Here is a 25,805-nt window from a genome sequence, read left to right on the forward strand (position 1 = left end):
ATTTTTTTTTAGCAAGGTAAAAACATTTTATTTAAATGCCTTGGTTGCACTTTTAAAATATTATTTCATAAGTGATAATCTAATAAAAAAACCAATAGGTTAGTGTACAATAATTTATATTAATTTAAAAGTTTTATAAAGTCTTATCAAAAAATAATATTTAATCATCTGGAATTTTGTCACATTATGCATTCAAAACTGATTTGGGAGCATTCAGATCACACACTGCTCAGTAAATGTAGATTCTTTATTTACAAATCAAAGCCAGACAGAATGTTTAACAAACATCATTTGGATTATTTGTGTGATATAATCAACAAGCACCAGCTGAGGACTGCAGGCCAGTGGTTTACATTGTTTTACTACTGAATTACTGCAAATCTGTATTTTCTTGATTGCAAGTGAAGCCACAAAAAGAAGTGAAGTAACTGAAACTGACAGAAAACAAGAAAAAGTAGAAACAGGCATGATGAGAGACTGAGAGAGCGAGAAAGAGAAGAGATATTTGGAGAGATGAAGTGAGAAAGACTCAAACAGAGGGAGGTTATTAATAAAAGCCAAAGATTGATGGAGCTGTCTGCTGTAGAGAACACATGCAGAGACTCACAGAATGTTCAAACGAGAGAGAGAGAGAGAGAGAGAGAGAGAGAGAGAGAGAGACAATGAAATAGACTACATCTGACACAGGTAATACTGAGTTCAATGTTTTGGCCTCTTATATCAATGGCTGCAGAATGAAAAATTTGAGACAACCATTGATTCATTTTAAAATACCACGGTTTCTTCTTTTTTGCCACAATGCAGTTTAGGTCGTTTAGGACCCACTACAAATATTTGATATTTATTCATTTTTTATTAATCACAGTGTGCATTATTTCAACGAAAATAATTTTTTTTAGAATGAAAAATATATAATAATTTTCTAATTTGTCTTAATTTTGATAATTTTCTGTCCAAAAGTTGAGATGAACGAATTTCATTTTTACTTGATTGAATTTCATGAAATATATGAAATGTATTACAGTACAATATTATTAATACATTTGGTCCAAAACAACATCTGGTCCACAAAACATTTCACACTGGCCATGTATTATTTTATTTGGTATGTTCAATCATTTTTATAATCATGAATTTCACATTTTAATATTTAAATTTTTTTGGTTTCATGTGAGGAATATTCAACATGTGTTGCCACATGGTGTTCTGGAGAGAGAGAGAGAGAGAGAAAGAGAGAGAAACCTGGTATCAGATAAACTTCTCTGTTTACCTGTCAGTTGTCAGTACCTGTTGTAAGTCATGAGTTCTGTTTTGTTTTTGGCAATCTGTATGAAACTGATTTGATTCACAAGTGTAACAGCACGAGTCAGTTCAAACATGATTGAACATGCTGTGTGTTCATTTTGAAATCTTAATTAGCAGAAGGTGTGGCCTCATCCTCTGACAGGTGGTTTTTCAGCCATTAAGAAACATTGTTTAACAAAGAACCACAGCAAATTGTTGTCTTGCACACATGACACTTTAAGAGCAATCTAACACAAAGAGAAAGTGTCAGATGCCTAACGAGCTGTTTTTAATTGGAGAGGCCAGATGAAGTTAATCTTCTTGCTCTCATGCTGTGTTAATAGCTACAGCCAGATTATCACAATTAATCTCATTCAGGCTCTGTACAGATTATACAGGCATCTACTGCTGGGAACATGGATCTATCAACTCATTTAATCAGCTGATTCTCAAACACATGGGACCAGAGACAGCATGGATGACAGGCTCGCTCCTGTTTCACATCTCTGGATGAGCCTGTGTCCATCTGTGTGTGTGTGTGTATAGTCTCGTTTGTATATCCAAGTAAGGACCAAATGTTTCCTCAGTGATGGTGAAATCTAAAAAACTACAATCTCTGGACCTACAGTCAAAGCAAAAATTATTCAGACACAGACATCATTTTTTACTAGTGGGTGCTGGACACTATAGTTCATAAATGTAAAAGAGGATAGCAAAATAAAGTGAAGTGTGACATATCATACTCAAAAATTATTCATACAGTGGACTGCCAGTAAAATTTGGGTTCAAAAATTAATCAGACACTTGGACCTGACCATGTTTAGCTTTATTATTTTTCTCTAATTGCTAATGCAAATTTTTTACATCACAGACTGAACAAAATTAAACATTGCTTGGAAATCCGTTGACCTAAATTGGTTCGATCTAATTGTGTACTTAAATTTAACAGCTGAATAATCCATTACACACCTTTCCATAAGAGCTATCTGACATTATCAAGATATTGATGAGTTCTTGTCATATTTTATTACCATTTTCTGAACTATTGCGAATAAACTGTGATATAATGTGAGAATTGTTAAAGTGGGGTCGGATTAAAATTTGGTTCGACTGTACATCACACAGCTGCATTCGGGAAACATATTATTAGCTGTCAGAGTTAATGCATGAAGTTTATTAAATATGCTTTGTGCTTATTAACATTTATTGAATTTGATATTATAACTGTTTCATTAATTTTCAACAAATTGACCAGCAAAATATCACCAAGTAGTGAAACAACATCATTTACTGAAATGTTAATGCAAACATCAGAGAAGGATTGCAGACTAGTGTCTGAAATTTCTTTCCATAATTAAGATTACATCCATAAAGTGTGGGGAAAAAGTGTTTATTTTTTTTGTGGTTTGTCATTCCTGTGCATTTTGATATAGTTTAAAGGAATTTTAAATTTTCTTCAATTTAAGGGAATTTTCAATCTGTACTTTTTAAAATTAATTAATAGTTTTATTCAGCAAGGCTTACTTATAAAGATATAAAATGTGTTACATTTAACAATAATGTTACACATTTTAGTACTTTCTATTATTTAGAACTTTCTACTCTTTAAAGATTCCATAAGTTCTTCATATAATGACACATATTTTCCACAAAAATATTAAGCAAGAAAACATAATAAATAAAAATAAATAAAAATAAAAATAAATAATAATAATAATAATAATAATAATAATAATAATAATAATAATAATAATAATAATAATAATAATAATAATAATAATAATGTATGTTCCTTTAGCACCAAATCAGAATGATTGGAATGATTTCTGTGACGCTGAAAACTGTAGTAATGGAATGGTTGCTGAAAACAATAAAATAAATGTTTAAATAAAGGAAAATGTAAAATTATTTGATATTGTAATAATATTTCATTAGTGGACTAAGCAGTTTTTGATGCATTTTTGATGAAATAAACACAGTCAGGGTGGGCACAAGAAACAATATGGTATAGAAACAATATTTTGAATGGTAGTGTACTTATTTTACTTATGAAAAAAGCAAAGAAATTCATATTTTGGGATATTATAGAATAATTGCAATTATGCACATCTGGGAGGTCCCCACTTGATATAAAATGTTAATGTGTGTGTGACCTTACGTGAGTGCCTGGGAGTAGTTGTAATAGGGAGTGACACCCAGAAATTTCTGAAGCTCGTCCATCACTTTAGCTGGGTCATTCCTCAGCTGCTGTCCATCAATAATCATCAGCTAAAGAAAAGAAAAACAGGAAGTACACGATTCAGAAAATGTACAGAAAAAATTCTGAAATCAGCAAGAGTTGGTCCAGATTGGTTACCTGGTTTGGAGGGTAATATGTAAGCCATCTTTCCAGGTGTGTGGCATAGAGTCCAGGTATGAGACAGCGGTTCTGGAGAGAGCGCAGCTCTGGTGGAGCGAGCTGGTCTGCTGAAATAACCTCGTAGAAACTGAACTGCAATGCTGCTGGGTCCTCATGAGCCCTCTGATGCTGCCAGTGAAATTAAAACTGTTTTACCAACCAAAACACTGCACATTGATTTCAACATTATTATAAATTATTATAAAACAATCACAACTCTGCATGTATTTTTTTGTTAAGTAGCCATGTAATAAGCAAGATAATGTAAAGGGCTTCAGTTGTATTTAATCTGGATTTAATCTTTTTTGTTATCCATTAGATGTGATCAAAAAATCTTTCTTTTCAAGTTCTCGTGGTATGCGGTAGCAGCTTCATGCTGTTCCCTCCTGTGCATGCTGTTGATGAGATTTCTGCCTCACACTAACTTGCGTTTACACCCAGTGATGTTCTCACTCCCACTTACACATATTCAATCTCTCCACAGTATCACACATGAACATGTGCACGCTTGTTTCCAACGGAAATCCACCTAGCACATGACACGCATACACAAAATACATGATTTCATGTATTTAAGCTGTGTATATACTACCTTGCACTAAAACAGTGAAAACGTGTAGTAAAGGACTAAGAAAATATCAAACACACTGCCCTCTATAGGTCAAACAGAGTCATTTGTATCTGTACAGTTATTTTCTGAGCTACCCTCAGATGCTAAATTGATTTTTTTTTCTTTTCTTTTTTTGGCTCTATGGATGAATTTGTATCGCTTTTTTATATAAAATTCAAAGCAGCCTGCTCTCCTAAAGTCAAGTCTCCTAAAGTAAACATGCACATTACTTTCTGATTTAGCTTCACATTTTTGAATATTATTATGAAAATAATATATTTATAATAACACAAACATAACAATATGAATGAAAGACACAAGTGTTTTTTTGTTGCTTTATAGAATAATAAATGCCTCTTGTTTATTTCGAGTCATTTATTAAGCTGTATTTGAGTATTTCTGCACAGCATATTAATTCTAATCTGTATTTGTCTTATAGCTTGACTTTTCACATCTGCCAATGCAGCAGCTTTGCAAAGCAATCAGAATGATCTTTGTCTGGATATGTATGATATAAATGACTACTCCACTCAAAATAGCTATTTTCTATTTTAAACTTTTGTTTATATACTGGCAAGCTGATTTTATGCACAAGTAAAATTTGCAAGTATATATTTTATCTTAGTATACTTTTTTTTTGTAAAAAAGAAAAATACAATTGAAGAGTAGTGTACATAAAATATGAAAGAAAACTCTTGTACATGTCAACATGGTCAAAGGCATTAAGTTTTTGTTGTTGTTGTTGTTGTTGTTGTTGTTGTACAGCAGTCTCTTTCAGCCATCCACACAACTCTGATTGGTCAATTCTACTACTCTCTGCTTTGTGATTGGTCAGTGTCATACCTGGTACCAGCTGTATGCCCTGTCTGAAGGGTTGATCAGCAGAGTAAGGATTTTGGCTTTAGGCAAGAGAGTAGCGGCTCGTTTGGGCGTCTCCTCAGAAGGAAAGTAATTTGCGCTCTTCTCAAACAGGAAATCTGTGCTGACATTAGAGGGGACAGGAAAGAACTCCATGTACCTTTGAAAAGAGAGGTGTATTGAGTTAGAGAAAACACATACAAAGACAAATGCACACACAAACATATCATGTACAGTGGGACATTTTGCCACAGAAGATTCTGTTCTCACCACTTTATAAAAAGTGCTTGCGGCAGGAATATATCTAGGTCAATGACAAATAAACCTATCCAAGATAAAAAAAAAGAAAATCTTTAAAAAATCTAGTTTAACCATCAAGTGAAACATTTCCCTTGCAGCTTGTGTGTGGAGCCCTGCACAACATTTTGTTTCCACAAATTAAGAATTTGTTCCTACAACTTAATTTGTTCCCTAGTTTTACATAAATCATGGCCATGTTATACTAATTTGTTCCTCAAGGGAACAAATTAATAAAGTGTGGCCACATTTCATCTAAAATGAAGGAACACATTAATTAAATGTGTCCATGAATTAATGCATGCCATGTGTGTGCCTCTGTAGTGTACACTTTTATTATAAAACATATTTTTACAAAGTAAAAAAAATATAAACAAGTAAATAGTAATAATAATAATAATAATAATAATATTATATATATATATATATATATATATATATATATATATATATATATATATATATATATATATATATATATATATATCAAATTATTTTAAGAGATTCTCTTAAATTCCCTCTCATTCTCTATATTCTATCATTTTTTGCATGTGTAGGTACCGCTACTGTATATGATTTAATTTGGTCCATTAAAAATTGAAAATATTAATAATTAATAAACTTCTTGTAATTATCAGGTTGCCACAACACATTAAGACTAGTCAAACAATTTATAATATAATAATAATTTATCACCTGACCTATAAAATCCTATAATTGACAGTAAAAAAACGCTACAAACTTAAGCACTTAAATCTGAGAAAAACTGGTTAAACAAATGACTATTTATAGATGTATAAACACTTCAATTTATAATAATATTGTTTACATTAAACGTTTGACTTGGAAAAGAAACAATACTCCAGATCTGTCTTCCAGATCAATAAATTACACAGAGTATTTACCAAAACAGTGGAAGATCGTGTTTAATTATTTGGGCTTGACCTACTTAATATTAATGAGCCACGTCTTAAACATTTTTGTGATGTCATAACCCTTGTACATTCCTCCAAAAACATTTTAACAAGTGAAACCCACACACAAATGTGTCTGGTGCACAGGAGCACACTTCACACCCACCAGTCGATGCCTTTGTGGTAGTTGTTGGTGTTGAAAAACTGCACTTCCTCGAATGTTTTCACACTGGGAAAGTTGCTGGAGATGAAGGGATGCATGATCAGGAAGAGGTAGAGCGCTGTCGTGCCTGGTGAGAGAGAGAGAGAGAGAGAGAGAGAAAGGAGGTGGGCAGGAGAGAAAGGAAGAAGGAGGAGAAGTAAATCAACGAGTCCTTCCCCTGCAAATGATGAAATTATATGTGCAGCTGATAGCGCAGGAGAGAAACATTTTAGGCCTGGAGATTCAGCCCACAGACCGAGAAACTAAGAGACATGGGATCAATACACCATTTACCTTATGGATTTTTTTTTTTCTGTGTGAGTTGCGAGTTTGTGATACAGCAGGAAAGAAGATGAGTGCAGAGAGGAGAAGTGTTTAACAAGACAGTGTCTTGACACCAATCAAAATCTTACAGCCCCAAAACAGCGCTCTGTCTTTTCCCTTGTTATACCTCCCAAGCCCTCTGGGGATGTGTCAGTATTGTTCTCCTCTAGAGCTGAACACCCGTGGTTGCACTTTCATCATTTCCAGCAGCACAAGGTGAGATATGAAGCGGGATCAAGGGGAACAGCGAAGCGAGAAGATACACACGCACACACACACGACTTTGAAGCCTTGCAAAAGGAAAGACGGAGGAATCATGCTCTCGTAACGGAAGGACAGAATTACCTGTTTTCTGAGGCCCGACCACCATGAACTTGGGCAGCCTGTCGCAGGTCTTCTCTTTGGACCAGATGTCCTTATGCCGTTTATCATCACATGGGTTCTGAAGAACAACATCGTAAATGAGATGCGTAAAGTTAATACTAAATTAATACAGGATCTTTTAACAGAAGCACAGAGACAGTAGGCGAGACAAGGTCTGCAGCTTGATGACTACAATATATGGAGATCATCTTCAGATCTCATATGACAGATATTAATAGATATGTAATAGGCCTATTCAGAAATGCTGTATGTGTTTAAAGTAATTTTTACTGCAGACGTTTGCATGTGTCATCAATTTGCACATGACTAGAAATTTATGTTGAAAACAGAACAATTTCAGTCTCTCCAGAAAAACGCGATTATGCGATCGCCTGATTTAATGCATAATCAGCCAAAGGCCTCATATTTATGCGGGGTTAAATTTTTTCAAATACGCCACTCTTTTGCCGCATAAATTGCCGATTTCAGAAAACAAAATATGCGGGGCTAGCATTATTTCATAATCCCTGTATTTTCGTTGCAAAAACTCACATATATATTAGCAGAAAGTTGAAAAATGTTGCGTTTACTTCACACAAGTAAAACGCCTTTTTCCCCATATTGCCATGGGAACCTTATGAAGTGACGTAAATACGTGACGTGAACATCATCTGCAAACCCCGCAGTGAAACCAGGGTGAAACTTGAAGCACGCAAATCATTCTTATTTGCCAACAAAAATAAGCGCAAAAGAATGCGCGAAGCAGTTTCCCGATTTGTTACATGACAGTGCAGCCAAATTATATTGCGAGAACTTGCGAAAACTGCGGTTTGATGAAATAGAGAAAAAAGGGGATTCCCCCAACACCCCCTACTCACTAGGCTACTAACACTGTTGTAGTTTCATTCAGAAGTTGATGCAACTTTGCCTTTTTTTCTCTTTTTCATCAAACCCCAGTTTTTGCAAGTTCACGCAATTTCATCGCATAAAATTGCAAAAATATCCCACATATTCCATCGCATTTTTTAAGAAAACAGGCTGCAAAATCAAGGATTTTTGCCCGCAACAATCACAAAAAAATATTTTTTTCTGGAGGGACTAAACAATACAAAAATCACCTAAAATCTTGTTTAGTTCAGTAACTATTATGTTAACTGTACTAGCAATGCTTTAACACCTATATGCTGCATCTTTTCAATATAAAACATAATTGGAGCAACCAAGCAAAAATAAGCTAAAATTGTGCAAAACCCCCATAAATTCAAGCCTTGTCCCTGTGAGAAGTTGTAAAGTGCATCTTTTCATTTTTTAGTGGATTTTCATTGGTCTGCATTCACTTGAGACACATGGAGTGCTTGATGTACAACAGTTACAAGGCCTACAGGTCACAGAGTGTGGGCTTTTTATGTCAGTTTGCACAGAATTGCTTTTACCTGTGATAATTTCTTGAGGACATTTTATGTCAGGTGAAAAAAGGCTGTAATCTTAAAAGTAATCATAAAATAAGCCTAAAATTATTGACTGGTATCCATAGAAATCACATAAGGTTGGGAACTGTTTTTAACTGTTTTGAAAAGAGGTGACTTATGCTCACCCTGAATGCATTTAATTCATACTGATTAAATGTTAATGAAAATAGTTTGAGGATATGGTTCAAATGACTGACCTGCCATAGCGGGTGCCTCTGTTCTGGGAAGAGTGTGAAGTACTTGTGTGCGAGCTGCAGGGGAGGAAGTGTGTGCAGCCTCAAGTTGGTCCAGCATTTCAGGAAGTCAGCCAGGTTAGTGAACGTGTACAAGCCCAAGCGGTCGTTCCCATAGTTGGAAAGATGAGTCATGAATATACTGATCTACAGAGAGGAAGAAAAAGAGAAATTGAGGTTTCATTCATTCATCATCAGTAAACAGCAGCTTCTGTTATTATAACATTACTGCTAATGCAATGAAATATGCAGAAGTTAAAGTTATGTTGATCATTTGGTTTGGTGGCAGTCTTTTGATAAAGGCTAAATGTCGCTTGGCAATCGCATTTTTCATGCATCTGGCCCTTTATGGGGCGGTTCAGAGCTCCCCTGGGGCACATTCAATTACAGCAGGCTGATCAGCGGTCTTTCATGTGAGGTAAGCTCAGTGGATGCGTCCACTTCATGTGGAGTGGAGCTGTAATTCTGATGTAATCCACTAGAGTAAGGTCACTCGCGGACAGTGTCTGTGGAGATTAGGATCAATACAATTAACAAGGGTCTGCGGAGAGAAGAGAAAAGATGAGAGGAGGGAAAGACAGGAGAAAAAAGAAGAGTGGCAAAGTTTTATTGGGTCTCTATGCTTGACTGGTTTAGTAGGTTGCATTGCAAGAGGAGAGGAGAGGAGATGAGAGGAAGAGAGGAGAAGAGAGGAGAAGAGAGGAGAGGAGAGGAGAGGGAATATGTGGCCTAGTTTAAAACAGACACTCCTGGTAATGCCAGGCAGGGCTGACGCTAAAATTCACCTGACCCGGGACAAAGTTTTTATGGGTGAGCCCACACTCGTCCAGGTGCAATGAGTAGTTCTATGAGACAGGGGCCCTTAGGGGCCTCCCCTTGTTACAGGGTCTGGGACAGCATTCCCAGATGTCCCTTCTCAATGACGGCCTTGAAGCTAGGCATCCTTCACTTCTACAATAAAATCTCATCTAAACCTTAAAGATAGATTAATAATTTATTTATATATTTTTACTTCTATATCTATTCTTTTATATCAGACTCTCCAATATCTGTCTATAAAGTATCATACCTGATAATGCTATAAAACATTGTGAATTAAACAAGAAAAAAATAGTGTATACACTATAACAATGTATACACTATCGTTTAAAAGTCTGGGGTTAGTACGATTTTTTTTTAAAAGAAATGAATTATTTTTACTAAGAAATTATGCGTTAAACTGATCAAAAGGAACAATAAAGATATTTCTATTCAACATGGAATCCTTAATTCTTTATCACAGTTTACACAAAAATATTCAGCACAACTGCTTTCAGCACTAAATAAGACAATGGTAACACTTTAGAATAAGGTTCCATTAGTTAATGTTAGTTAACTACTTTCGTTAACATGAACTAAGCAAGAACAATCCTTCTACAGCATTTATAAGTCTTAGTTCATGTTAATTTCAACATTTACTAATGCATTATTTAAATCAAAAGTTGTGCTTGTTAACATTAGTTAATGCACTGTGAATTACCATGAACTAACAATGAATAACTGTATTTTCATTAACTAACATTAACGAAGATGAATAAATACAGTAATAAATGTATTATTCATTGTTTGTTCATGTTAATTAATACATTAACTAACATTAATTAATGGAACCTTATTCTAAAGTGTTACCAAGACAATAAGATAAGAGAAAAATAAAGTTAATAATGGAAAACAATAAGGAATGTTTATTAAGCACATCACATCAGCTTTCATCATATTAAAAAGATTTCTAAAGGATCAAATGGCACTGAAGACAGGACCACCACAGAAATAAATGACATTTTAAAATATATTGAAATAGACAATTATTGTAAATTGTAATATTTCAGAATATTAGTGTTTTACTGTATTTTTGATTAAAAAAAAAACCAATGCAACCTTGCTGAGCATAAGAGAAAATCTTATCATCCCCAAACTTTTCACTGGTAATAAGTACAGTACATAATAATAATAATAACAACAACAACAACTACAACAACAACAGTAATGTGCAATATGAAATAAAATAATGTAAACAATTATTATCACCTATATACCTATATATATATATACTGTATATAAATCAAATATAATAAAATATATTATGTTTTTATCTTTGCAATGATCATTTCATTTTCATGTGTATTTTGTCAAAAAGGCGAAATTAAAAAATGGTTCTGTATTTTTATTACAAGCAGAGAATACATTTTAGTAATGTTTTTTAAACAAAAAATAATATTTAATAAGCAAAAGGCAGCAGAAGTCAGTCAGAAGCTGTACAAGCTGTACAGCCAACTAAGCGTTCACATGTTTTAGCAGAACTTACATAAATTCATTTTCCATATAACTCTTAAATGTATCTAGAAGTAAGATCAGCTATATTATATAACTGTTAATTAATTGAAGGTAAAAGAGATTAGAGCACACTGTCTCCTGTAGAATAAAAGTCTAATTCTAATCAGGATCTGGTTGGTGCGTGTTATGGACTCTGTATCAGGACCTAAGTGCTGCTCCCTCAGGAGTCTGCCGTGGATGTGTTGGAGGCACGGCAATGGCAGGAGGCTTTGATTGATGGATGGGATGCTAGGTGACCGTGAGCAGGGTGGGGAATATTTATGGGATAATGAGACAAGTTTAGCAGCTTCTGTCACACTGGCATGCTTTATGCCGGGCCGGTGTAACACACACACTCTAACGTACACACTCGCAGTCGCTGAATTCAATTTAACCCTCACGGGAAAACGAATGGGACCCGTGATATTAAAAAGATGTCAACCATTATAAAGTATTTTGGTGGGATTGTGGTGAATGTTCGCCTTCACTCCACACACATAAGAACACAGGCTTTTCCCATATGTACAACATCAATCTGACCTCTGAACAAGTTCTGCTGTAGCACAAACAGACTGATCAAGATATGATTTATGCTGCGCTTTCAGCAATCAATAACAAACACACACATAAGCTTTGTAAAATAGACACCAGAAACCAACAACCCCTACACATACACACAGCAATAGGTCGTATGATTCATTTTACCTTGTGCTAGCAGCCAGGGCAAAGAAAGAGAGCAAGCAATCAGAGGGAAAGAGAGTGAGTGAGCAACAACAAAAAAACAACAACAAAAAAGCATCCTTAAAGGATCTCAGGTCCAAAGGCATCTATCCTGCTTGTCCAACACACACTTGAGAATGCCAGCACAAGCCACCATTTTAACAGCTAAATTTGGACTACCTATTGAGCATGCACACACACACAAACACACACAAACAGCGAGAGGATCTAAAGGGTTCCAAACAGATGTTCCTTCTGGAAGCGGTTCAGGACCTGACAGAATTATAAATCACTAGCCTGGAAAAGACATGAAAATTTAACCAGCAAACACACACACACACACACAAACAAGAATGAGAGCCTCCAATTACCACTGCTCACCTTTCACTGTGACGATGAGCATTACAGGCTAGTGTTTCAGAAAGGTTACTTAAACTGGAATATGAAGTTCACACAAGGGGCATAATAAAAATAGTTACTGGAACTACAATTTGCTTGCATCATTTGTTCTTAAAGCAATACTTAAGCTTTCTGTAATGAGAAGTTAACTGGAAGTTAACATTCATTAATCCAACAAACATCTTGATGTAACTGATGTTTCAAACATCGTTTGTCTCATGCTGACACTCAGTGGCAGCAAAATTAAATTTCCATAGAATTTAAAGAGGTCATATGATGCGATTTAAATTTTTCCTTTCTATTTGGAGTGTTACAAGCTCTTGGAACATGAAAAAGATCTGTAAAAAGAGATACTCTTTATCAAAGTTAAGCCTCTGCCATGCCCCCCCTAAACGGCTCATTCAGACACGCCCCCACATGTCTACATCACTATGTGGAAGTATTTGCATAATGCCACCCAAATGTTCACGCAAAGAAAGAAGGTGTGGTTTCAGTAACCGCAGATAGTGTTGAAGCAGCCGTGTCAGAGAGACGCAGTGTTTGGTGAAATCAAAAGCACTTTATTTGGCCTTCTGAAAGTAGATGCATTTAGGAATCTTTAAGATTACCTACAACAGAACAGCAACGCATTTTATGAAAGACTGTTTCGTGAACCTAGGAGAGGAGGTCATTCTGACTTTGCAACTACAATCTGGTGCTTCTGAATAAGCTACTGTAAGTATGTTTTGTTATTAGTCTAAGTATTTGCTATTGACTGTTCAAAAGCTGAGCTTTGAGCATCTCGTGTGTGTGTGTGTGTGTGTGTGCACATGTATGTGAGAGAGAGAGAGACAGGGTCACATAGTGGAGTCAGCTGTCTTAATCATCCATAGTGTCCGTAGCTTGTGTACTGCAAACACATACAAGCTTCATCACTGTCTGTCACGCCACTCTGTTCCGCTTTTGGGCTTGAACTGATGGTAAAACAAAGGAAATGATTAACTGTCTTTACATTTATTCTGAAAGATGAAGCTCTCGATTATGGAAAGGGGCGTTACATTTCCGACGAATGCTTGTGGTGTTCGGCGAATCACAATGCACAAGGTCAGTTGGCCAATCAGAACAGATTGCGCATGTCAGAAGAAGGGACTTTGTATTACAGGTTTGAGAGAGACAGGGCATAGAGGAACTACAATAATGTACGGTCAATAAAAACTAATTAAAAAAAAACTAATAAAAAAAGCAAAAATATAATTTTTATTTATGTTTATAAAATATGTATATTACTAAAAATACTAAGTGGCAATAAGTTATAACATATTTATAAATATATAAATTATTAATAATTATATTATTATCTTATATAGTTATAAAATTATAATCTTTTAAAATAACTCTTATTATATTGATCATTTTATTCTTACCATTACTTCTGGGATATTTACTATTTGGTATTATGTTTCAGTTAAAGCCATATTCATGCTATACAATTCTGGCCATATATCTGTTTGAGACAAATTTTCATCCACCAACTGCTGGTTCATTCCCTGCACTAAATATAAGTTTAATGGTAGAACACACAAATACTCAGTAACCAGGCTAAGTTGTAACATAGACAGTAGCTTGTGCCCTTGGAAGATCAAACTAACAAACAAACAAAAACCCAGACACAGTCAAACTTTTCTATTTAGGCAACAATCAATTTGACTAGAAAAACTAGAAAAGTTGCTGGTTGTAGTCCATCTCTACATTAATCATTCTACTCTATTCTCCATGTAGTACACCTGCAAACTCCAACTTGATTTTCTGTTCTGTGTAGTATTAATCTTGACCTACATGTTTAGATTGGTGCTACATGATTATCACATGTACTTATAATGACTTTGCTTGACCATGGCATTTACACACACACGCACACACACACGCACACATGCACGCATACACACACACACACACACACACACACACTTCTTCTGCTAGCATATAATACTAAAGGAACAGTTCACCCAAAACTGTTAACTGCTGCAACCAGATCGTTGAGTCAGTAAGCTGAACAGGAGAAAATCTCCGCAGTCCAGTACAATTCTTCAAAAATTGTGATTTAGCATTTCATGCATAAAGGTTGGAAAGTTCAGCAATGCAAGAGGGGTAGAATTTTCATGTTTATATATTCTGATGCTATTCTACAGCTGTTCCATTCACAGCTTAATGTTTTGACATTTAAATATAGATAAAAAAATAGTGATTCTGTTGTTTGTATCATTCTCTAACTTTCCCTAAGATAGCATTACTTAACACTCAGAATCACACACACATACACACACCATCAGCTCATTTAACAGGAGAGTCCAGCTGGAAAATGTTGTCCCCAAGCGTCATTCCTCTCTTTCTGTCCTTCATGCTGTCACTCTCTTGCTTAGACACAAACACATATTCCCTCTATCTTTTTCTCTGATTTGACACCCTTTCATTTCCTGTACAAACTGCTTAGTTCCACTTACAGTCACTCTCTCGGTGCTGATGTTCTATGACCATCCATTATCAGGATAATTTAAAGTTGACATCAACATACATAATGATTGCTATAAATAAAAATAAAAATAAAAATAAATCACCCCCATCTTGTTCAAAACTCTAATATTTTTCCTGGGAAAATATAATATATCTTAAGAATTATTTTCTAATAAATTTACCTAGACAAATGATCTGCCACAGTCTAATTGGCCCTGCTACAGTTTCACGATGAACCCAAAATACATTTAAGCTTCTCATAATAACATAAAAGATAACACTGCATTTTGCATCATAGCTTTGGCAAAGCCTTTCAATCAAACTAAAATCAAACCTGTGATATGGCATAGTGTGCAGATCAAAAACAAAAGGCTGCAATTTAATTAAGTATATAGACTGTTGCACTGTATTCCAGCGTGATGCAAGGCATTGTGTTCATTTACACGTGAACAGCTCATGAACTGCTAATTACTCCATCTCCGCATACCCTTTGAGTTTAATGTGCATTGTGTGCACCAATATGGTTTATTTTCACATTCACACAGATTTCAAGATTTTTGTGAACTGTTGATTACAAAATTTTACTACAGTAGATTTCAAATGAAAAGTGTTTGTAAACCTGTTGTCACAGAAACATAAAAGTCATATGGTCCATCATGATTATTTTGGTCCGTCATATGGTCCATTATTATATATATAGCCTAACGCAATGGACCATATGTATATTTGATCTGAGAGTTATGGCTAAGGGGAATATAATATGATACAAGAGTATAATTAAATACATTTGGGTCTGTTCTTTTCTCATTTGATTCTACAGAAAAAAAAACAGGATACGAGTTTGTTACAACATAATGGTGAGCAAGTAATTGCAGAATGCTCATTTTAGTGTAAAATATTCCTGTAACAAACGCCCCATGCATACTGTCCTGTTTTCTGGGAAGGGCATAAATGAGGGTAAAATGGAGTGTCAAAAACACAATGTTCTCCCCTCTGTAACTGATCTTATGCTCTGTTAACCTCATGCTCTCAAACTCATTCCACACACACACACACCTAGTTTCAGGGAGAGGACCTCAATAATGAATGGGCAGATAAATGAGTTTCCCTTAAAGCCCTCTGGACAGAAAGACAAAGAGAGCTCAAGGCATGGTGGACATTTTTTCCTTTTTCAATCAATGTTGTACCAATGTTTTTTCAACGTAATAACATTTTTATCACTGCCATGAAATGTTTAATCAATGCTGATACAGAAGAGAAGAGAAGAGAAGAGAAGAGAAGAGAAGAGAAGAGAAGAGAAGAGAAGAGAAGAGAAGAGAAGAGAAGAGAAGAGAATGACGTATGTCATTAATAAGTAGAACTCTGTCTTCATGTTAACAGTGATTCATTTTAACACACAAGAATGTGGCTGGGATGAATAAATCAGGGAGCCTACGGTCAGATTAATGAATGTATGTGATGGGTTTGAGTTTAACGTAGAAAGACAGATGTGTGATCATGTTACTGGTAATGCGCTTCTACAGAGCTCTCACAGCACTTTTAAGCTCAATAATAGTTTGGTTTGGGTGCCTATTGTAGAATTGGTATTCAAATAAAATCCACAAAGGAATCTAATAGTCTGCTTTATCTTTCATTCGGTGTGATGTTCTGATTGAATTCGAAAATTGAATTACTGCTGCTTAGAGATTGAAGACTCATGTTTAATTCACTAGGGGTGGAGTCCAGACTCTAAAGCCACACCCACAATAACACAACATGAATAATCATGAATTAATACTAATAATAAATAGTTAAAAATACAATTAAACGCATATACTGTTCCACACTATGAAGAAAAAAAATATTCTCAATATCTGTTTCTCATCGATTCCTCTTTTATTTCCGACAACCACAATCACTTAACACACTATTAACACACTATCACACACTGTTGGATTTGGCAAGGTAAGTGTGAAGTGAACAATCTCATTCCACACACACTGACAACAATATACTACATCCTCACACCTCCATATCTCCTTATGTTCATTTCACCCGCTCTCTCTGTGGGTTGTTTATTATTGCTGGTATAAAGCAGATGATCAGGATCTGTGCGAACATGAGAACACACACAATCTCTGACTACATTCAGCTGGTTTTTCAGGTCAGTGCTGTACCATGGGAATGAGTCAACCCTTACTAATGGCCAGAGGAGCCAAAGGAGAAGATTCACTGATGCTTTCTTCACACAAACAAACACACTCTTAAACATTAAATTTTTATACCTTATACACATAAAGACGGCACAGGATGTTAGTACAAGAAGTTCACAGTACATACAGTACTTTATCTATAAGTACTTTATATATATAGAGCTTTTCCAATTATTTACATTTGTCATTTATTTTTAATTTCACTTACCAATAATGATTTGTAATAGAACAGCCCAGCAACAAAACAAACAGCACAGATTTGCGCCAAACATGACCTTTGACATGCACAACAAAATACATGGGAAGCATTCTTTCTCTTTCAAAATGTAATATCCTCTTTATTTCTATGTAAACTATGTATTGTTAAATGGTTAGATGCATTATAATTTCTTTGCTGCAGTTCATGACCCTATCAGAATAGACCTGTGACTCAATTCTGGGTCGCAACCTACTAGTTCAGAAGAACTGAATTAATGTAGAAATACAGCGCACATACACGACACACACATGTACACCCACGCTCTTGTTTTTCATTGCGGTGCTGATTCAAGCAGAGCAGAGTTTCAACATAAGAACAGTGATTCATGCTGGGAGAACAAATCTATAAGAAACACTAACATGGAAACCCAGAGAGTGAGAGAGAGGAGGGGGCATGAGGACAGAATAAGACAGAGAAAAACAATAGAACAGGCTGATAGAATGAAATGAGCAGAGATGTCAGGGAGTAGCGGTGTGTGTGTATGTCTGTGTGTTTTGCACTCACAGGGTTGAGAAGGACGGTCAGAAACAGCTCTCCTCCTCGTATGCTTTTGTCCAGTTCTTTAGGGCTTCCCGGATACTCTTTATAGAAGATGGTGTGTGTGAATAAACCACATGTCTGACGGGGCAGCACCTGCTCTCACACGCACACACACACACACACACACAGAGTTTAAGGTTATGAAGATTAGCAGTCAATACAGTGCAAACCAAATTGTGAATCTTTAAATGGTGTATTAATTAACCTCTGGTTTTTTTATCATCTAATATTGCCAATTTGAGTTCTACACGTGACATTTCATTAAGGCTCATGTCTATGTATATGTATTCAAGTGTTGCGAGGAAACAATTTCATATATATTCATCCATTCACTTTCTGTCTAAATCACTCAAAGAAAACAGAATCATTTCTCAGTGGGAAAAAGCTGAATCCTTCATTAAAATATGTGGCATACAGGCAAAGACTGACAAGAAGAAAAGAGAAAGAGAATAAAAATATACACTGACTCAATTTGACAAAATGACTGCTTGGCAACTACAGAAAAACTGCTGTCTCCTTTTCTAGTTCACGCCCAGGTACAGTAAAGCACTTTACATATGTGTATTTTGACAAAACAACTGCTCTTTGTGATGTAATTACAAAAAGAATGTGACTGAGGCTTTCAGGTTTCAATACACAAACGTATCATAAAAGTAGTCTATGAAATTCATTGTTCAGTATATTTGAAATGTTCTGAAATAGCTTTATGTGAGGAACAATTTGAAATGTAATTCATCATTCACTGGAAAAATTCACTAGAAATCTAGACTGCTTTTTTGCTTGAAATTTGCTAAGTTGTAATACAGTATTGAAGTAAGAAAAATAATATGGTTCGGAACAGCATGAAGGTCACTAAATATAAAGGTTTTCATTTTTGAAAAATTTTACTATTATAACTTTTCCCCTTAAAGCAATGAGATTAAATGGAAAGGAGATTTTTCTTTGCATTTTCACATTTCTTTAACATTTCTTATCAGATTCTTCCAAGAACTCATTATCTTATATCAGCTCATTTAAAGCAGCACAACATTTTTGAACATTGAAAATAATACGATTTTTTTCTTGAGAACCAGAAAATTAGACTGATTATGTGACACAGAAGACTGGAATTAATAAGCTGCTTAAAATCCAGCTTTGCCATCTCATACACACACATATATATATATATATATATATATATATATATATATATATATATATATATATATATATTTATTTATATATATAATGTATATTTTTAATTGAAATTACATTAGATAAGAGACTTTCAAAAACATTTTTGTATTTTTTTTTATCCTACAAACTCTCGGCTTTCGAACAGTATAGTGTATATCTGACAAATTGTACTTGTACTTCCTCTGACAAGAAAGTTGAGAGATGCTGGTACATTTATAAGAACCAACCAGAGTCAATTTCTCAAGACACCATAACAGTGTGTAAATATCAGAGAGGCAGCTAGACTCCTACAACAAACTGCTAAAAAAGCTAAATCTATTACATTAACACAGCCACAAACACATTGGGCTCTAATGCACTGATAAGAGCTTTCATCGCCCATATGCTTGTTTTCGGACTGTTTTATTGACCTGGAACAGATCTTTGGGACTCTCTCCAATTGTTCCATTTAATTTAAACTTAATTGCTTTTCTCACTTTAACATCTCTCTCTGTGTATTATTGTGCGGCACGCATGTTCCACTATATGTGTGCTGTTGCTGAAACTATGTGCACACACTTGATGGGCAAAGAACAATTGTATTGCAAACATGTATTCTTGATTTAATATTTGAATATACTCCATCTTCTAAAATTAAATTCCAGTGCAAACACACTAAACTGTCTGTCCCACCAGCATGGCTGAAGAATTTATTAAACTCTATTCACGTGTCCTTACTGTATGCTTTTCTGCCTACCGCCTTCCCTGCCATTTCTTTTCACTGAATGTAACTCGCCCTGTCAGTATATTATTGTGGTGGTTTGTGAAAGAAGCAGTTCGTTCTATGGCGCGCTGTCGACTTGCTGTATTGCAGAGCCAGATCAGACTGTAACACTCTGACATGCTTCATAGCCCCATGGATCCACACTCATCAGTATACAGTGCTCTGGTTCTCTGGTCTGAGAACTGTCATGCTTGCACCGAGGAGGCCAGTAGTTAGGCCACAGGTGTCCGAACAATTGACCTAAAACCTGTTTTGGTGCATCTGTTAAATAAAAAAAGCCAGAGATTTGGGCTTACAAACACCTGCTGCAAAACATCTGCCTTTGGCTAAATTCGGAATGCTCATAAAAAGAGATGATGATGACAGCTAAATTGCATGCAAAAAAATCTTATCTGAGCTAGGTCTGCCAGCGTTTGTTCTTTTGTATTGTGAATGAGGAAAAAGTGACACTTTCTAATTCACTAGAAAGAAGAAAGAAAGACATTTTATAGTGGGCTGGTGCTCTAACAAAAACAAGACACAAGTATTCATAAGAACTAGGAATGCACCAATACCACTTTTTTTTTGAGAAACGATTCCAATACCGATACTTTCAATTTGGTACTTGTCGATACGGATACTAATACCTGTATTTTCACAGCATTTGTCATTTTTTTTTACAAATGTTGGCTACAGAAATACAATATAATATTGTATTGTACAAACTTTTGTTACTTTCAATGTTCATTTTAATGGTGCATTAGAGCTGCTCCATTGCAGAAGCTCAATAATACTGTAATCACAAAACATTTTCCTAAAATAATGCAGGGAATTTGCGTCACACTCACTGTACGCGGACCCTCGCATAAAAATAAAAACCATAATTTTAAAGCAAGCTAAACATGCTAGTTTCACTTTTACTTTAATCGTGTATGCTTGACATTTAAAATAAATGTTGTTTATATATTTAAATGTGTACAGAAATGCAGTATCGGGCCCATAAATCCCTAATAAGAACCAAATAAAAGGTGCATTAATTCCTGCTGTTTCATAAGAGTTATGAAATTGATTGCACTGTGTTTCAAAAACTTGTTTTCTTAATCAGTAATAGTTTTTTTTTTTCATTAAAATATCTGAACATCTTAAAATAATCGAATTCACTAAAATTTCATTTTTTTTAATGTAATTTTGAAATTATCCTGCAGATGCTTATTTTAACAGGTTTTTTTTCAACTAGGTGATTAAAGCATACAGGACACAGCAAGAATCGATACACTGCTTTGATTGGCACTTCCGGTAATCAATTCCGCTGTGATAAAGGTCCATTGGGTAAGAAATAAAATGACTTACTTAAAGATATTGTTATATAAATTTAAGTACTATAACAAAATTAAAGGCCCTACTTCTACATTTATCTTGATTCAAGCAAATGGAAATTACATAAAAAAAACAACCTTTATGACCTTTATTTAGTGGTACACAAAACAGATATCACTCAGAATGGCAAAAAAAGAAAAGAAAAGAAAAAATGGTATCCAACATTCTACTTAACATTTCCATTTGTATTCCACAGAAGAAGTCATCTGAGTTTGAACGTTACATGAAGTTGAGTAAATTATGTCAGAACTTTCATTTCAGGGTGAGCTATCACTTTAAATGAAATCTTCAGATAACTATAGATCCTTTAACCAGAAATGAGGGACAGAGAAAGCAAAAGTTATTTATAAAAATTTATTCAAAGCTGCGGTTGGGGACATCTAGTCTAGATCTCTGTGTGTGTGTATACCACTAATAGATTTGGCTGTGGTGAATGTACTGTGGGGTATTTCACTTGGAGTCCCAGTGCATCATCATTAATTCTTTTGGATTGTATTTGTGTTTCATTGATTCGATATGCTAAATGTTGCTTGTATTTTGTATCTTGTATCAGTCTCTTGCAGGAAATTCTCATTGCTTTTTCACAACACTACCTTTGTAGCAACCAGTGGCAGTTTGCAAATCTATACAGCCTCCTGCAAAGCATGAGATGGGTCTTGTCCATAATCACTGACGTTATGTATGTTAAGTAAGTTTGTTATTGACAGCTTAGCTTGCAAGCATAGCACTAACGGGTTAAGAAAATTTCCCTATCTGTCGGTCACTACGAGTCATGTGGAATGACATAAGGGGTCTTACTCCCAGACAGCAAGCAATTTTGGCCGGATCTGGGCTCAAACTGCTTGCTGTCTGGGCTTGGGAGGCCAATCATCTCTGAGTTAAAGAGAAAATGCTAATGAAAATTTGTTAGTGGATTTTGCATTTGGTGTCCTTCTGGATGTGGTTGTTTCCTTTCCTCTGTCGACGGCCACTATCACTGTCTCCAGTGTCTGGGCCTCTAGCATGCTGAAGCGGTGCTTATGGATGAGTTATACATCTTTTGTGGGTGTATGACCATGGCAGGGCTGCAATCGCATCTCTCTTTCCTAAAGGGGAGTGCAGCAGACCCCTCTGTCACTACCCATCCCAGATTCTCTGCCATGAGCACAGTACCGCTGGTTAGTGCTCTGGGAGATCTGAGGGTGACTGTGAGAGCTTCTCCACTGGGCCACACCCCACGGATCTCTCACTCTTTCTGCAGTGCATGGGCGGTCCCAGTGTGTCATTTGGTGAGCGGACCGAGGATCTGATGTTGAATGCAGAATTCGGGGATGGGCTATCGGCCTCTAAGGATTAAGATTTGGCAGGACTGCCCCCCTCGGGTGTTGTTGCCACTGCCAAACTGGACCCAGAGTTGTCAGACATGCTTGCTCGAGCAGCCATGAGCATCGGGCTGGAGGTGAATACAACGCTCAGCCCTGAGTGCTCAAGTTTTGATGATTGGTTTCTCAGCACAGAGCGTGGCTCACAACCATGTTCTGCTCCAGTTCCTTTCTTCCCGGAGGTGCATGAAGAGGTGACAAAATCATGGATGGCCAATTTTACTGGCAGAAAATGCTCGTCTCCTTCTTCTGTCCTCACTACCCTCGATGGCGGAGCAGCCAGGGTGTATGTTGACATTTGCACTTGTGCCTGCAAAACACAGCCACTTGGAGGAATCGTCCACATCTCCTGTCCAAAGCATGTAAGCTGTCGGTAGCTCTCACTGCCAAAGCTTACAGTGCCGCGGGCCAAGCTGCCTTTGCTCTGCATGCTATGGTTATCCTGCAGGTACACCAAGCCAAGGCGCTAAAACAAATAAAGGAGGGTAGTACCAACCCAGGGTTGATGCAAGAGCTACATACAGGGCGACTGACTTCACATTCTGGGCAACGAAAGTCATGGCACGGTCCCTTTCCTCTGGGTTGCAAGGCTTTTGGGTCGACAGTGAGTGACGCACTGCTTCCTCACTCTCAACCATGATGCCCTCTATCGCCAGTGGCTGAGAGGTCGCGGTTTGGAGATGCAATGCCTCTCCACACGCCTCTGGCCAGTCCCTCTAGGGACACAGGGAGTTTTGCTGTGATGACTCTGAACATGATGCCTTCTTGTTCACCCAGCACAATACCCCATTGCTGCTCATTTGTACGGTTTGACTCGGCTACGCAATTCAGTTTGCAAGGTGACCTACGTGACCTAAGTTCAATGGTGTTCTTGAGTCTTCGGTGGCAGTCCAAGATGCCTCTGTCTCGTGCAAGAAGATTGCTGTCATATTGGCAAAGGATGCAATCAAGCCAGTCCTTCCAGCTGAGATGGGGATTGGGTTTTACAGCCCTTACTTCATCGTACCCAAGAAAAGCTGTTGCCATCGATCTATCTTGAATCTGCAAGTCTTGAATTGGGCCTTTCACAAGCTCATGTTAAAGATGTTGAAGCAGAAACGTATTATCAGAGTTGGGCTTCAGGTCAAGTGAGAGAAGAGCAAGTGGTTCCACTGAAACAACCTAGGGCATATGGCATCCGCAGCCACAGTAAAGCCACTCAGATTGCTTCATACGAGGCCACTTGAGACAGGGTTATGCTTTGAAGTGGAGTCTGTTCACAAATTGGTGGTGTTCTGGCCGAGAAGATCGCCGGAGATGCTCGGTAAGAGTCATGCTTTCTTTCCTACAAAAAAGGTTGGAGTGTAGACTGTCACCCTCCACCTTGAAAGTGTATGTTGCTGCTATCAAAGGACATCACAATACAGTGCACGGCTGGTCCCTGGAAAGGGATGACATGATCGATAGGTTCCTGAAGGAGGCCAGAGGGTTGAATCCTCCTAGAACACCCCTAATACCTTCCTGGGATCTCTCTGTTGTCCTGGCTGGACTCAAAAGGGGTCCATTTGAGCTGCCTGATTCAGTTGAGCTGAAGTTCCTGTCTCTTTAGGCAGCGCTTCTGATCGTGCTCACTTCTATCAAGAGGGTCAGGGACCTCCATGTATTTTTGGTAAGTGACGAGTTCCTTGTGTTCGGCTCTCACATTGTCCTGAGACCCCAGCCTGGATGCGTGCCCAAGGTTCCCACCACTCCCTTCCATGATCAGTTGGTGAACCTGCAAGTGCTGCCCCCGGAGAAGGCACATTCAGCCTTGGCATTGCTTTGTCCCGTAAGAGTGCTATGCATATATTTGGACTGCACCCAGCGCTTCAGAAGCTCTGAGCTGCTCCTTGTCTGCTTTGGAGTTCAGCAGAAAGGGAAGGCTGTCTCCAAGCAGAGGTTGTCCCACTGGATAGTGGATTCCATCTCCTTGGCATACCAGTCCCTAGGCGACCCCCTGGGGGTAAGAGTCCACTCCATTTGGAGTGTTGCCTCCACCTGGGCGCTGGCGCATGGTGCCTCTCTGGCAGACATCTGTCTAGCTGTGGGCTGGATGACACCTAACACCTTCGCAAGATTTTACAACCTTCTTGCAGAGCTGGTTCTTCCTTAGTGTCACGTTTGCTGCACCATTCCCACACGGGGATGCGAGGACCTTTCTTCTCCCAGTAGAGTTCCCCGGTTGTCGAACCTTGGTCGAGCATCCTCTATCACCATCGGCAGTCAGACTTGGTGGAGTAGTCTGACGCCTGGCCCAGTACTGGTGTCAGCATGCTGAATTCCGGTCAGCCCCTGTACTGGAATAGATGTACATATGATTTGATTCCCTACGGGTATCCCATATTTATATTCTTCCATGGTAAGGTTTCCCTATCTGTAAACTCATGTCTTCACTTGACAAACCTACTCTCGTCAGTCTCTTCTAGCAGACGTTCCATCACTACTCTAATGTAGGACCTGCCTCAGAGACCCGTTCCAAATGTAGTACTGCCCCCGGAGTCAGTCCATATAAGTATATCCACATTTCACCTCCATATGGTGGGGATGTGGTCTCGGTAGAGACTTTAAGGCTTGCTTACCCATTGTTCTACCAGTCTGAAAGAACAAATAGGGAAGGTTTGAAGCAATCTTTCACTGAAGATGAATGAGTGGATGCACTCATTGGCGTTTTCTCTTTAACTCAGAGATGATTGGCTTCCCAAATGAGACCCGCTACATTTTTAATCAGGATTTGAGGAAGGATCATGAACGACATTGCCTGTGGATGAAATCAAATATTAAACTATTACACTTTCCAATATTAATATTCTGTGATATTGAACTTTCGAGTGTGTGATTGTTTCCTGCAATTTTGGTCCCAGAGAAATTGTATTTTATTCAACATAAAAAAAAAAACAACAATGATTAACTTTTTTTGTCATATGCATACGCAACATTTCTGTGTTGTGCAATGATGTGTCCTCTGTATGTTGCGCCGTACCATGATGTCATTATGAATGAATCCCTTGCGGTGGCGCGCAGGTTTGAGGTGTGGGTATTCCTCAGTACTGGTCACTCTTATCCCCCATGCTTTCTTCCAAGCCTCATACAGCTGAATATGGACTGGATATACACCAGAATGATGAGGGGCCACGGCATATCCCAGATCTACTGGAATACCATGCTCCTGTAAGGAGAAATACACAGAAATTATGGCTGGGATAATCGATTATTTTTTAAACTATTAA

General features: G+C 37.1%; 1 protein-coding gene across 1 annotated transcript in view; it reads right to left on the minus strand.

The window, feature by feature from the left end:
• Nucleotides 1-25,805, minus strand: part of ndst3 (N-deacetylase/N-sulfotransferase (heparan glucosaminyl) 3) — a 60,699-nt gene that overhangs the window by 3,982 nt on the left and 30,912 nt on the right. Inside the window, exons 5-12 of the mRNA XM_052546388.1 lie at nt 25,559-25,744; nt 17,869-17,997; nt 8,917-9,099; nt 7,233-7,329; nt 6,528-6,651; nt 5,136-5,310; nt 3,641-3,811; nt 3,443-3,552 (exon numbers count right to left, since the gene is read on the minus strand). Of these exons, the coding sequence (XP_052402348.1) occupies nt 3,443-3,552; nt 3,641-3,811; nt 5,136-5,310; nt 6,528-6,651; nt 7,233-7,329; nt 8,917-9,099; nt 17,869-17,997; nt 25,559-25,744 (1,175 nt within the window). The remainder of the gene's footprint in view (nt 1-3,442; nt 3,553-3,640; nt 3,812-5,135; nt 5,311-6,527; nt 6,652-7,232; nt 7,330-8,916; nt 9,100-17,868; nt 17,998-25,558; nt 25,745-25,805) is intronic.

Source organism: Carassius gibelio, chromosome B1, assembly GCF_023724105.1.
Source record: "Carassius gibelio isolate Cgi1373 ecotype wild population from Czech Republic chromosome B1, carGib1.2-hapl.c, whole genome shotgun sequence".
Classification (NCBI taxonomy): Eukaryota; Metazoa; Chordata; class Actinopteri; order Cypriniformes; family Cyprinidae; genus Carassius; species Carassius gibelio.